The sequence below is a fragment of the Rhinolophus hipposideros genome (genome assembly GCF_964194185.1).
Source record: "Rhinolophus hipposideros genome assembly, chromosome: 2".
Classification (NCBI taxonomy): Eukaryota; Metazoa; Chordata; class Mammalia; order Chiroptera; family Rhinolophidae; genus Rhinolophus; species Rhinolophus hipposideros.
Window position 1 is genome coordinate 41,302,084 of NC_138048.1, and position 14,740 is coordinate 41,316,823.

The 14,740-nt window shown below is 35.5% G+C and overlaps 1 protein-coding gene across 2 annotated transcripts in view; it reads left to right on the forward strand.

The window, feature by feature from the left end:
- The window catches only part of ATP6V1A (ATPase H+ transporting V1 subunit A), a 53,497-nt gene that overhangs the window by 20,580 nt on the left and 18,177 nt on the right, over positions 1-14,740 (forward strand). For both annotated transcript variants that reach the window (XM_081027846.1, XM_081027845.1), the window contains exons 2-6: positions 6,041-6,135; positions 8,711-8,839; positions 11,402-11,616; positions 11,867-12,004; positions 13,457-13,608. In XM_081027846.1, the coding sequence (XP_080883972.1) occupies positions 6,054-6,135; positions 8,711-8,839; positions 11,402-11,616; positions 11,867-12,004; positions 13,457-13,608 (716 nt within the window). In that variant the 5' untranslated portion in view covers positions 6,041-6,053. The remainder of the gene's footprint in view (positions 1-6,040; positions 6,136-8,710; positions 8,840-11,401; positions 11,617-11,866; positions 12,005-13,456; positions 13,609-14,740) is intronic.

Here is a 14,740-nt window from a genome sequence, read left to right on the forward strand (position 1 = left end):
ATTCTGGGTCACGATTCGCAAGAGAAGGGTTGGGGGAGGTGATTTATTCAATTCAGTGTTTACTTGTTTTTCTGCAAGTGGGGTGCTTTGGTGAAAAAAACTTTAGAAGTACAATAGAAACCCATATATCAGTGCTGTGGGAACCGCAGAGTTGAATGTTCAGAGAGCTTATTACCTTGGACCAATCCTTGGAAGTTTCTCTAAGTGTTTAACTGTCAAGAGGTTGGAACCTGTGACTCCTGGACCTAAGAAACCATATTTTCCAATTCTATCAGAAAATAGTACTTTAGAAGTTAAACTCTTATGAGTTGAAACTTCTGTTCCTGTAACTACTGATGATGGGCTCCATCTAAGACTTGAAGGAGCAAGGTTTTTGTAGAAACTAAGGTTTTGGTTGTATCGGGACCTGACCTCGGTGTTATTTGCTTGATGTGGCCTGAGCAGTGCCCTAAATGCCCCGCTTTCTAAACCAACTTTCATATTTCTTTTCCCATTTCACAAAATAACTAACTATAAGATAACTAAGAAAACAGGCCAAAAATTGTAGGGGTTCAAGTGTGAGTCTTAAGTTTTATTTATTCTGGGATTAATTGTTCAGTATGTTTATTATTTATTTTGGGTCCTCGGGAAGCAGATGCCAAGAAAGCGTTGATGTATAAGATGTTTGTTAGGCATCAACGTGTGTGAAAGGAAGTGGGCAGAAGCCGAGTTGGGCAGAGGAAGAAGTTGAAATGCAATGCAAGTCCAACAAAACCTCAGCCGAACTGGTAATGAACAGTGCAGTGTGGCTTGTGGTAGTACCCACGTGAGGCTCCCGTGGCCGGGCCCTCACACCTCCACTCAGTCACGAGGTGCGGTGCCCTGTGAAGGACGTGAGTGCGACCAGGTGTGTCTGCTTCTGAAGCCTCCCCGGAAGGGCTGACAGCTGCTGCCTACCCATTGACCACACTCCCCTGTCCTAGGAAGGGGACTCTGGGGGCCGCACGTCCATGTCTAATCTGATAAAACTGCTGCCTTGAGGCAGAGAACGTTGTCCTATGCATCTTACAGGGTTGTTTAGCTGCAAACTGAGGAAGCAGCCCCGTTACAGGCTTTGCAGTGGGACTGCTGAGGTTTGAAGCTCACCTTTCCTACTTGCTAGTTTGGTGGTCTTGGGCCAAGTTACTTAAATCTCCATTCTTTAGTTTCCCTTTTGGTTAAATGGAGTGGTATTAGGGGGATCTGAGGTTATTTAGTGACTATTCACTGAGTACTTATTTCCTTCGCCCCGGCACTATTTGCTTTGCCTTCATGAAGCTTGCATCCTATGGAGTGATACAGACAGGAAACCAGTAAATGAAAAAGAATTAACTATATTCTTTTAAGTAGCTATAAGTGCTATGAGGAAAAGCAGAGTAAGAGAATTGAGGATGACAGTGGGAGGAGGGGGACTATTTCCTCGGGGTGAGGAAGCACATTTCAGGCAGGGGCACAGCGAGTGTATAGGTTCATGTTGCTGGAGCCGAACAAAATTGCATGGAATTCTTTTGTTTCCTACTTCAAAAACTGGTGTTTTCATAATGTTCTTATTTTATCTCATTGATTTCCACTAACCATTGCTCATACATTTGGAGGTGCTCACTGTTGTTTTAAAAGGAGAGTATGTACCGTATTTTGCCATGTATAATGCGCACTTTTTGGCGCAAATTTATGAGGGAAAAATTAAGGATGCGCATTATACGTGGGTAGTACTAATTCCACATCTATATAAATGTTTTTAATCCTTTTACTTATGCTCATGAGTTAAAAGAATAACTCTAGAACAATAATGATAACTGTTTGTAAAATAACACCCTGGAAGATGATAATTGGTTTTGTTGAACTTACAGCGAACTTGCAATGTTGAAGAGTTCTTGGCCTTCTGTGATGTATAAATATCGTAAATCTGTTACCGGTACATAAAATTTCTTCTACCTTGTATCTGTTCTTGTGTTTTGTAATCATTTGTTACACAAAATTTTTGTACCATAATATGTTAAAAAATAAATGCTAAAATTCCTTTATAATACAAAAAACAAGTACCTAAATGTAAACAAATAAAAATTTGAATTAAAAAACTAAAAGATTTTTCCCCCCTGAAAATTTGGGCCAAAAACATGGGTGTGCGTTATACATGGTAGATACTTACATTTTTAAAAAATCAGAAAAGACACCATTATAGCCTCATGAACTTTCCAGAACATCTTCATGCACCTTAGGAGATTTGAACCATCTTTAAGGAAGCTCACCTTTAAGTGGACTTGAATGTCTGTCTCCTTGTTCATCTTTCACGTCTCAGCTTAGCCCTCTCTCAGGCTCTCTTGTCCTGCCCCGGTCTGGGGCAGATGCCTGTGCTTGATGCAGCCCGCGCTGCTCCTGGGACAGCACGTGAGTCAGTTAGCGTACCTACCAGTTTGTTTTTTCATCCCACCAGGCCAGAAGCTCCTTGGGGTAAAGATTGTGTCTTACTCCATTATTGTGTCAACCTGCCATTCAGCACCTGGCACATCACTGAGGCTTTAAAAAATTCTATTTAGTTTTAGAAAATAAAGTTACCGTAAAATATACATATTAGCTGAGAAAAAAACTAGCCAAGTGACTAGATTTGGTTCAAGTAACAAGACAATAAGAATATATTAGGTACTTTATAGAAGTTAGGCAGCCTTACCTTGCATTAACAGAGTTACGTTAGTAGTCTTGAGTATTACTTTTCTGTTGCTTACTGTTAGGTGCCTAATGACCTCATTAGATTTTACAGATGAAACTGAGGCTCATAAGGTTGAAAGAATTCGATTTGCCCAAGATTTACAACTTATAAATTTAAACTCAATCTGTCTGATTCAAAGCCTTGGTCTCTGTCTCTCAATAGAAAGATCAGATGAAGTGACACTTTCAGTACTTACATCTAGAATACTGTTTCTATTTTGTTTTAAAAGAAACGTTAACATCGTAAAATACCTCCAGAAAAGGGTAGCCTTTGGAGTAAAGGATCTGAAAAAAGGTAATCCTTTGAGGGACAGTTAAAGGCACTAAAGAGAATTTGCTTAGAGAGGGAACATAATTACCCTGTGGCTACAGTAGTTGGAAGAAATAGGGCCAAAGGGTAGAATTTGGGAAGGTGATTTAGATCAGATACAAGCTAATTCTCTAAGAGGAGATTTCTAAAAATAGAAGGGTTTTTAAAAATTGAGCCCCTGTTTAAATAGTCGTGTTACTGATGAAATTTTTCAGAGCATTTTACATTGCACAAGGAACATTTTAACAAATTTGTAATTTAATCACAACTCTGGGGTAGGTGGTAGCATTATTCCTGTTTTTCAAATGAACACAAGAGATTTTGGTTTGACCAAGACCTTCTGTAGCATGTCACTGGTAGAATCAGGATGTGTCCCAAGTCTGCTGATTCAAGATGTCATTGCGTTTCCACTTTCGGAGGCAGATGACCATGTATCATGAATGCCCTGGAGGAAATACCCCTATTGAGGGAGGAAGTTAGACTATATGATCATCAAGTTCTCTTCTGACTTTGAAAATCTTTGTTTTTCTGAAGTTGAACATTTGACCTCATTTGCTTGTTTACTACTTCTTTGAAGATTTTACACACAACCCATTTCCCAAAAGTTCGTGTTTAATTTTTTTCCCAATTATCTAAATAGTTTCTAGAAAAACTTGTTCTGTCTTTTTATGTCCCAGTCTTTTGCAGTTCCATACCTGCTTAATCAACAGCCCCTTATTTAGGAAGCTGAGACTCCTGGTAAAGCAGTTTCCCCTTTCCTTACTTTGTCCCTTAACTACCCTTCTTCCAATTGAATTTTCCTACCAAGGACCCCCGAATCCTTGTGTTCTTTATTGTGATATTTGTGACTGTAGTATCTGGTTTATTTTTTCTTTCTAATTCAATTCCATTATTTCTAATTACTTACACCCTACCTTCATCTTTATTGATAAACTACCAACCTGATGATAGTCTCCTTCTTATGACTGATACGGTCCTTAACTCCTTGCTATTTTTCCTGCCCTTTAGATTATATTCGACTCCTTTGTAAGGTCTCCCATATCTCTGTACAGTTTTAATCTTTATGTTTCCACTCTTGCCTGTTTCTTAAGATGACTCAGTTCTTCCCCGTCAGCCCTGTCCACTGCCTCCCTTCTGATGGACGCATCAGTGTATCTAACAGAACTCCTCTGTCAATGACTTCATTGTTACACTCGCCTCACTAATTCTCTGATATCTTGGTGAGTGGGCCACAAATGGTGTTCCATGGAACATATGGTTCTCGAGTGATCCTTCAGTGTCTCTAGAAAGACTGAAAAGCACTCCTCCTCCCACTGGAATTAATCTTCAGGGCTGAGGGTTTGGTTTTCTTCTCTTAAGTATTCTTTCTATCTGGACTCAACCCAGTCAGCCTCAAAACTTATTTCCAACTGCGTGTTCCCTCTACTTCATCCACGTTGGTTAACACTTCTTCTAAATCCAAATCAAGTTCTCCTCTGTTTTTAGTGTGTGGTCATTTTGAACACTGAAGTCGTTTTCCTTTATGTAGTACAGTTGTTTAAAACCAATGAAAGCTCTTTTTTTTTTTTTTTTTTGAAAGCTCTTTTTTCCACAATCTTCATTCCCTATATTTAACACAGTTTTTTTTCCTTGGTGGGAGTCCAATGAACATCTAATAAATTGAATTCCATTGACACTCAAGCCATAACTATCTGTTAGAGTAATTAAACATCATTTTTCCCATAGCAGTTCTCCCTCAGTCTTCAGTTCTTTCCTATTGTTTATAGGATAAAGTTCACTTGGCATTCATTTAAAGATCCACAAATAAGTCTCTGTATCTTTGCATCCTTATTTCTCACTATTGCCCTAATAATATAATCCTTTCATTCCTGTCAGACTGGTCTTTAACTATTGTTATAAATTTTATCTCCTTTCTTTTGCTCTTGTTATTTCCCCAACTGGAATGCCTTTGCTTCCCTTCTTTTCCTAGTTTATGCAAATTCTACCTCACCTTCAAGCTGTCTTCCCTAAACATTCTAATGGTTGACCTTTTAGTAAAGAAGTTATATTATTTGTACTTTATTACTCATTGATCTATAACCCCTATTTTATGGTTGTTTTGGGGACATTATTTAGCTTTTTATATGTACATGTATCTTCATTGTTAAGTTGTCAATAATTACTAAGTTAGACCTGTAGTCAAAAATAAACTTTGTACTTTGGGATCTGCCACCAATTTTTTGTTTGTAGTTGGATAGTTCATTCTTTGGGTTTTTCAGATTGCCCACCTATAAAGAAAAGAAGTTGAACTGAAATTGCTTAAACTACTCTGTGTTTTGCTTAAAAAAACAAACAAAAAAAAACACAGTGCTTCCAGAAAATTTTTAAAGATTGGTAATACATTAAAAAAATTAAATGTAAGATATAATTTGTTAGATGGTGAAAAATAAAGCAGTGAAGGAGGGAGGTATGTTGTAATTTTAGATAGATGGGCAGAGAGGCCTCACGGAGTAGGAGACATTTGAGTAAAGACCTGAAGGAAGTGTAACAGCAGATATCTGCGAGACGGTACTCCAGGCAGAGGAGCAACATGTACCAAGACCCTGAGGCAGAATGTGTCTGTGTTTTTGAGAAATGGCAGTGTATATATGCAGAGGGTACATATGAAGATTGATTAAGAGGAAAAGTAATTGGAGAAAGGTCTGAGAGATAATGGGGGAGAGGGCAAGATGTAGGGCTAGAAAAGCCAATGGAAAGACTTCACCTTGTTACACTTCTTGGTATTTTCTGTGCAATGCTTTTCATGGGGATATATAATTCTTAAAATCAATAACTGTGGAGCATCCAGGAATGAGGTATGTTAAACCAAATTTTAAGAATTTTATATTATATTTTACTTTGGAGAAGTTATAATAAGTCAAGAATACACCAAAAATGAGAGTTGACTACCTATATTGGTTCTTTTGCTTTAGAGTTTGTAATTATAACTTCATTTTCTTTTCCTTTTTTTTTTTTTTTTAACCATAGGTAAATTAACAGGATGGATTTCTCCAAGCTACCCAAAATACTCGATGAAGATAAAGAAAGCACATTTGGTTATGTGCATGGGGTCTCAGGACCTGGTAAGTTAATACATAATAATCTGAACGGTAAAGATTCCTAACTTCAATTAATGTCTTTTCAAGTTGCTTTAGATAGAAACACACAAGTTTCTGTTCACCTACAGAAATTCTATCCTCAAAAGATTTTATAACTGGTCCGGCCCGGTGGCTCAGGTGGTTGGAGCTCCGTGCTGCTAACACCGAAGGCTGCCGGTTCGATTCCCTCATGCACCAGTGGGCTCTCAACCACAAGGTTGCCGGTTCCACTCCTCGACTCCCGCAAGGGATGGTGGGCAGCGCCCCCTGCAACTAAGATTGAATGCAGTACCCTGAGCTTAGCTGCTGCTGAGCTCCCAGAAGGCTCAGTTGGTTGGAGCACATCCTCTCAGCCACAAGGTTGCCAGTTCGACTCCCACATGGGATGGTGGGCTGTGCCCCCTGCAACTAGCAACAGCAACTGGACCTGGAGCTGAGCTGCGCCCTCCACAACTAAGACTGAACGGACAACAACTTGAAGCTGAACTAAGATTGAAAGGACAACAACTTGACTTGGAAACAATCCAAGTCAAGAAGTACAGAAGTACATACTGTTCCCCAATAAAGTCCTGTTCCCCTTCCCCATTAAAATCTGGAAAAAAAAAAAAGAATACTGTTGATATTTAAAAAAAAGATTTTATAACTGCTATAAGACTGAGGTAATACCTCCATCATAAGGGCTCATCTAGCGTTCATTATCTAAATTTGATAATTATTGAGCTACTACTGTTTATTATGTAAATATATAATCACTGTTGAGAGTTTTACCTATTTTTTTTATTGTTAAATCTGAGGTTAAAAAGCTATAAAGTTTGTTGCTTTTAGTATGTAATGACCTTGCAGATTATAAGCATCCAGTAAATAGCTGTGAATTCTGTTTGAGCTTTAATGTTTTCAGAGCATTTCTCAGCAATATCGACCTGGGTTCTTTCCATATACGTATAAATCCTCTGAATGGGTGTTTTAGATATCACATAACCAGCTACCTATAGGAAAGAAGCCTTAATGGCATGACACTGATAATGGAAAACAGTTTTAAAGTTTATGTTCATTTTGTCGAAACTTGAAGTACTGCATTTTAAATAATAAGTCTCATTCTAACATCCATTTTGTTATTCCACAAGCCCACTGCAAAATGTGATTCAAGTTTCCATAGAAAAAACCTGCTCATTGATTTATAATTCTTAGTGGAAATTCATTTTTTCTTATATCGTTTTGTAAAACTTATGCTATAGTCTTTTTCTGATTCTAATCACAATGGAAGTGGTAACCCTTTTTGGTGTTTATGTAAATAAAGATTGTCAGTTACTGTGCCTCTTATTTCTCTCCGAGAAGCTTCTACCACTTAGATCTTGGTGTTTGAACTTGAACTCATTGGCAAATAATACATTTCACTGTTTGCGATCTCATTTGCCATTCAGGGAAATAATTTTCCCCTTGATGATCATCAGGGTTTTTTTGAAAGATAGGCTGCACACAAGAACTTTTAGGGAAAAAGCAAAAGAACAGCATCAGAAGAGTTTAAGTAAAAATATTTTTCTGAAACTTGTAGTAAACTACTCTTGGAACCTATTTATAATTCTTAAGTAGTTAATAAAATAATAAAGAAATGACATACTTTTTGATTTATTAAATATGGTTAAAATTTTAGTTATTTCCAGTGTTTCAATGCATCTTAATTTTTATATAGAGGTAAGTATTTATGAAATTGGTAAATCTTCATTGTTCTAACATAAGTTAATGAAATTTTAATACTTTAATAGTTTCCACTTGAATATTACCTAATACTTAGTTCTAATCGATTATATCCGAAGGTTAAATATTAAAAATCAGTTTATTCCTACATATATCTGAAAATGTGCAACCTTCCCTCCCTGCCAGAAAAGTAATTTTTACTTACTAGACAACATGGTCCAAAATCGTAAGTATAAATTCTGGTTTGGTATTTATAAGAAATAGGGATTCTTAGTGAGGACTTCACCCAGTGTTGGTAACTGATTATAAACATTCCTACAGTCTATTCAAAAAATTTTGTAGGTGCATCTGTGAGTTTTTCTAGGTAGAGCTATCATTAGTTTATGAAAAGCTTCCATGTTCCAGAAGAGTTTTAAGAACCACTGGTATAAAGTGTTAGAAAGTAAAGATGTTTTAGATATTACCTTTCAAAGGAATGGTGACAACACAGCAAACTAATTGTGTGGCAATCTACCATGTTACTGGCTAAAGCTCCTGTTTCAATTTTAAAGTTTTTTTTAATTGTCCCCAAACCCAACATTCCATGTATTATAGCACACTGGGTTGATCAAAACCCATATTTATATTATGCGTTATTATGAGTATATTGTATAAGTGATAATCTGTAGCCTAGCATTTATTTTGTTTCCCGCTATATTATATGCTAAAAATGTACTTTTTATGAAACTATATGTAACATTCCATAGTGGGTGTTTTCTTTTTCTTCTGAATATATGGGACAGCAGCATTATTGAATTATTGGATGTTTTAATTATAACTATTTACAGAGTCTTAAGTCATCAAAATACTTGTTTGTTCTTTTCAGTGGTCACAGCCTGTGACATGGCAGGAGCAGCCATGTATGAGCTGGTGAGAGTGGGCCACAGTGAGTTGGTTGGAGAGATTATCCGATTGGAGGGTGACATGGCTACTATCCAGGTGTACGAGGAAACCTGTATCCTTTTTGGTTCAATTGCTAACTACTCTCTACAAGTCAGAATTTAAGGATTTATGGCAAAGGTAGAAGCAGCAAAAGCCACAGCTATCAGAGGTGTGAAATGTTGGTGTTTAGAAATCTGATTTATACAGTAGTATATTGGAGAAAGGTACTAGGAATTCGTGCTCTTCCTAAGAAATTAGTATCATCTTCTGAACTTCTATTATTTTTAATATTTCAGTAGTTCAAACTTTAGGAGAAACCAATTAGAGGGAGACATATGGTAGAAGCCACAAACAGATTAACATCATCAATTTGTATGGTTAAAATTCTTGAATCATGATTTCTGTGTACAATAGTAAATCCATAAATAAATCAGTCACCACTGTCTGTCTTTATTCTAATAAATAATGCTGGGTGATGTGTTACATTATAGCTTTAACATTAGGGAATCTTCACTGGTTTCTATCATTTTGGCTTTTTTTTTTTGTAAAGTGTTTTATTTATTTTTATTTTTTTATTTTTTTATTTTTAAAATTAATTTTTTTATTAGTTTCAGGTGTAGAAAACAATGTAATAGACATTTATCATTTATATCCCTCACAAAGTGATAACTCCCCTCCCCCCATTTAACCCCTCTGACATCGCATACGGCCATTACGTATCATTTTGGCTTTTAAACATAGAATTTATTTTCAATTTTCTATAAAAAAAGAGATAAAGAGTTAAGCCTTGTGAAGATAAATGCTTTTTTTGTCTTTGCTTCATTTGTATATTTTATTTAGATTGGATCTCAAGATCGGCAGTAATCCTTTGGCTATTTAAGATTTATTTGGTACAACTTTTTTGCCATAGTGAAATACATCTTGCCCAGTACCTGTTCTCTGAGTACTGGGGTGTTAATTCAGAACAGTCATCTGAAAATTTTAAATAAAATTGGAAGTCTTCGTAATTATGGAAAGTCTATGCAATTATGACTAGTCAAAAGGACTTTTTTCTATTGTTAGCTTTATCTTTTATTTAATCTTTTACATGGTTTAAAGATTTAAACAAATGAACATGTATACAGTGACAACTGTCCCCACCTTTGTCATCCGGTATCTGGTCAGTTTTCAAAACAAACACACACACTTGCATACAGCCACTTTTATTAGTTCTTTTTATTGTATGTCCTTCTAGTTTGTTAATTGCATATATGAACATATATATATATATATATATGGATGTTTATTCCCTTGTTTCCTAAGAGATAGCATAGTATATGTACTGTTTTACACCTTAGTTTTTTCACTTAAAAATAAATGTATTGTGGAACATAAATATGTGGTAAATATAGTAAAATATTAATTGTATTATAGAATCTAGAGGGTAGAGATAGTGGAGTTCACTGTAAAATTTTTTCAACTTTGCTATGGTTTGAAAATTTTCATGATCAAATATTAAAACTGAAAATATATTTTGGAGATCTTTCTAGAGCAGTTCATAGAAGCTGCTTCTGTTCCTTTTTTATAGCTACATAGAATTCCATTATCTGAATATACCATAGTTTATTAATCAATCTCTTGATAGAAATTTTAGTTGTTACTATTATACTATATAAACAGTGTTACAATGTAACTGTAGTATTAATTTACGGAAGCTGGATTTTTTGGATCAAGGTTTATGCATTTTAATTTTGATAGATACTGTTAAATTGCTGTCAATTAAAGTTGTACTGATTTTACTCCTATCAATAAGCAAATGAGAGCAAGGAGGATTCAGTGTGCTTATTTGTAGGTTTTATTCTTTCCTTTTCAAATCTTCTTAAGATTTTTAGTTTTTGTTAGGTACTAGTATCCTTTGTAAGAGACTAATATTCTTCAGTAGTACCTATAGTTGAAACAATGTGTTAAGGAGAGGCTTTTGCTATTTTTAGCTCTGTGGTTTCCCAAACTGCACCAAGGCTCTCTAGGTAGGTACAGCAAACTCATGTGGTGTCTTAGGATATTTTAAATTTTTGAGGTTAGCACAGGAATATTAGACATCTTGTCAGACACCCCATGAACTGGTATCTTGAGATAATAAGTAGTTTCGTTACTCAGCTGCACCATATTCTTGTCGATGATGTCATGTCTTCGTGAAACTGAGTTTTTGGTGATTGCTAAAGTAAAAAAGCAAGGATTATGTGACTATGAATATGGATCAGGTATTCAACCTGATTCCAAGGTTTGAAAATTCTTCAGTGCCTGACAGACATGTATATCTCATTTGTAAGAATTGAAGATATTTAAGAATGTAATTTAAATATTTTTTTATTTAATGTTTATGTATATTTTACTTTCAAAGTACTACTCAGTTGTTTGGACATATGTAATTATTAAGTTGTTTGGGCATAACTATTTAATAAATGGAATTATTAGATATATATTTTATTGTACATCACTGAAAAAGTTATTAAACACTAAGGATGTTGTGAAATAAGAAAATTTGAGAACCTCTGTTTTTAGCCCCTTAAGTATCATTTCCTGTTAAACTGTGGTATTTCCTTTTCGTAGTATCTCTAAACTTTCATGGTGAGTTTTCCTCAACTACTGTTTCTAGCTGGTGTGTCTGTTGGAGATCCTGTACTCCGCACTGGTAAACCCCTCTCCGTAGAGCTTGGTCCTGGCATTATGGGAGCTATTTTTGATGGTATTCAAAGACCTTTGTCTGATATCAGCAATCAGACCCAGAGTATCTACATTCCCCGAGGAGTAAATGTGTCTGCTCTTAGCAGAGATATCAAATGGGATTTTACACCTTGCAAAAATCTACGGGTATGTCTTTGTAACCAAGATTTCTAAAGTTGGTGAAAGAATGTGAAGTAGACATTTAGTGAATAGTTTTGTACTCAGTTCAAATAAAAATAGACCACAGAAGAATAGTTTAAAGTTTTGTTTAAATCCACTAGAAAGATTATAGAACGGTATATTTTATTGATGTGAGGCAAATTATTTAAATAATAGCAAGGGTGAGTCTAATTGAAGTTTATTTGAACATTAAACAGTAAATGCATCTGTTCTCTAGGTTGGTAGTCACATCACTGGTGGAGATATTTATGGAATTGTCATTGAGAATTCGCTCATCAGACACAAAATCATGTTACCCCCACGAAACAGAGGAACTGTAACTTACATCGCTCCACCTGGAAATTATGATACCTCTGTAAGTATCATCTAAATTTTATCTCATGAAGTGGCCCTACTTATATCTGCTAGTTGCCCAGTTTTAGTGCCCTAAATAGTTATAGAGTTGTTATTTGATATGTAGGTTTTAAGTAACTCCCCTAATTATTCTTTTAAGTTTCTTTTTAAATTGGGCTTGGGAATACAAAAACATATTCTTTTTTTATTATTATTAAAATATAGTTGGCATACAGTATTATATTAGTTTCAGGTGTACAACATAGTGATTCAACATTTAGGTACCTTACGATATGATCAACCATAAGTCTAGTAACCATCTGTCATCGTGCAAAGTTATTATGATATTATTGACATATTCCCTATGCTGTACATCCCATGGCTCATTAGGTGAAGGTGAATAAGAGAACATACTGTTTCTTTTTTAAGAGGGAGAGAGATATCTAGTACAACATTTTCCTACCTTGTTAATTTATTCTCCATCATTTAAAGCCCGGATTCTTTAGGCATAGAATAGATTTTGATTTTAATTGTCAGTCTATAGTCACATAATTAGTTGCATAATGGATTATATGAATTCTTACTCTGGGTGAGCCATTTAAAACTTAGTCCCTTAATGTTATTGGTAGTCACATCGTATCAAATACACGAGACCAGTAATAGTCTTTGTGGGCATGAAGATGACTATTGAGAAGGCCATTGTAGTATATAATTTTTTCCCAATAAAATGTGATAAAAGGTAATACTCTAATTTCACAAGAATAAGTGTGTGCTCTATAACAGATAGAGAAGGAAAGAGTTAAGACTGGGATTCTGGGCAATCAGCTAGCCTTACTCAGGAGCTTAGAGACTCATTCACTCTTTTGTGGAAGTACCACCCTGAAGCGGTTCACCCTGAAGTGGTTTATTGGTATCAACAAAATTACGGATTTCTGTAGTCTGTGGACTTTGGGATTGTTTGTAAATAGTTGAAACCATTTCAATGTTCATAAATGTTAGAGTATTACTCATTATCTTTTTGTTTTTGTAAATATTTAACTTCATTAAATATTTTAGGATATTTTTAATAGATAAGTATTTTTCATTAAAGCAGTATAAAAGCATTATAATAAAGTAAATAAAATAAAGAATGGAAAATAAATTATGAAAACATTCATTTTTTTCCCTCTCCCAGTCCCAGAGTATCTCCTGTATCCTTCAGGATTTCTCCCTATGTAAATCAACACGATTATTTAACTATTCTTCTATTCTCTTTCTCAAAAACTCCTAAACTGTTTTTAAGCATTAAAACAATAATAAGCACACCTGATTTAAAAAAATTAGAACTGAATATAAAGATTTACAATAGAAAGTATAAATTCTCTCCCTACTTCCATGTAACACTTTTCTACCCTCAGGAGGAATCTAATCTAGGGTTACTTTCAGGAATAAATGCTCATAAGTTTGTACTTAAAATCCTGATGTATTTTCATAGGATGTTGTCTTGGAGCTTGAATTCGAAGGTATAAAGGAGAAATTCAGCATGGTCCAAGTATGGCCTGTACGTCAGGTTCGGCCTGTCACTGAGAAGCTGCCAGCTAATCATCCTTTGCTGACTGGCCAGAGAGTCCTTGATGCCCTTTTTCCGTAAGTTTGAGCTGTGTCCCACCGTTTTTGCTCAGAATTATTGTACGTGCTTATTGTTTCACTTTTTCTAAATAAAGGTTTTATGTGCTAAACCTGTAATAAATTTTATCTAGAGAATTGCGAATTAAATATGTATATTGCTAGTGTTTATCATAGAATCAAATCATTGAAGAAGAATTATTTTTTTGACAATTACATAAAGAAAACATTTCTAAAACTCTCAGGGGTGAAAAAAAGTTCCAGAAGAAAATCTTTGCCAAAACAATGTAACTATTTTTCTTAAGTTGTCCTGAAATTGGTAGATTGTTGTCACTGTAAATTGATGAGTTCTAAAATAAACTGCACTCTGTAAACTGCCCAACAATTTTTCTTAATTTGTAGTCTGGTCTTTGCCATTTTCTTCAAAAACTACTCAGAAACCTCCTTTCTCTTCAAATCTCAGGCTTCACCATACTCTGCTTTACTTTCAACAGATGACTTCATTTAATTTACAGAAAACACTGAAGCTATGATATGGTAGCTCCCCCATGCTCCCCCATGACCTCCAAACCCATGCATATCCCACTTACCTTCAACCTCTTATCCTTCAGACCTACTCCCTGAATTGTCCTCATTATTACTCTCTTATCCTTATTAGGCACACCCCACTTCTTTGTTCTTCACTATCCACTAAATAAGTCTTGTCACTTTTATGAATGTTTTCCAGTTTACTAAATTTTCTTGTTCCTTTGTCTTCTGTCACACCCACCTGGCAAAATTCCAACTATGAATCATTTCAGTTATCTCCTCCTCTCGAGGCGGCTACTCACAGGCGGCTAAGAAAATAAAATAATCAGTGCAAGTTGGCATCTCACAACTGTGTAGCAATCCTTCTGCATTTCCCGAATTACCATTCCCCTGCTCTCCTATCTGAAACTTCTCCACTTGCCTCACATCTTCAACTCAACTCTTCCTTCTCCTTTCTTCTCAACAAATGATCGTGCTAGATCCTTCACAGAGAAATTGGAGGTCATTAGATTTGGAACTCCTTCAGTTTCCTGCTACCAGGCTGACTTAATACACATTCCCATTCATTCATTCCTTTTCTCTTTCTGGAGCTTATCCCATCTCATGTCTTCTCAAAAACCTCTCT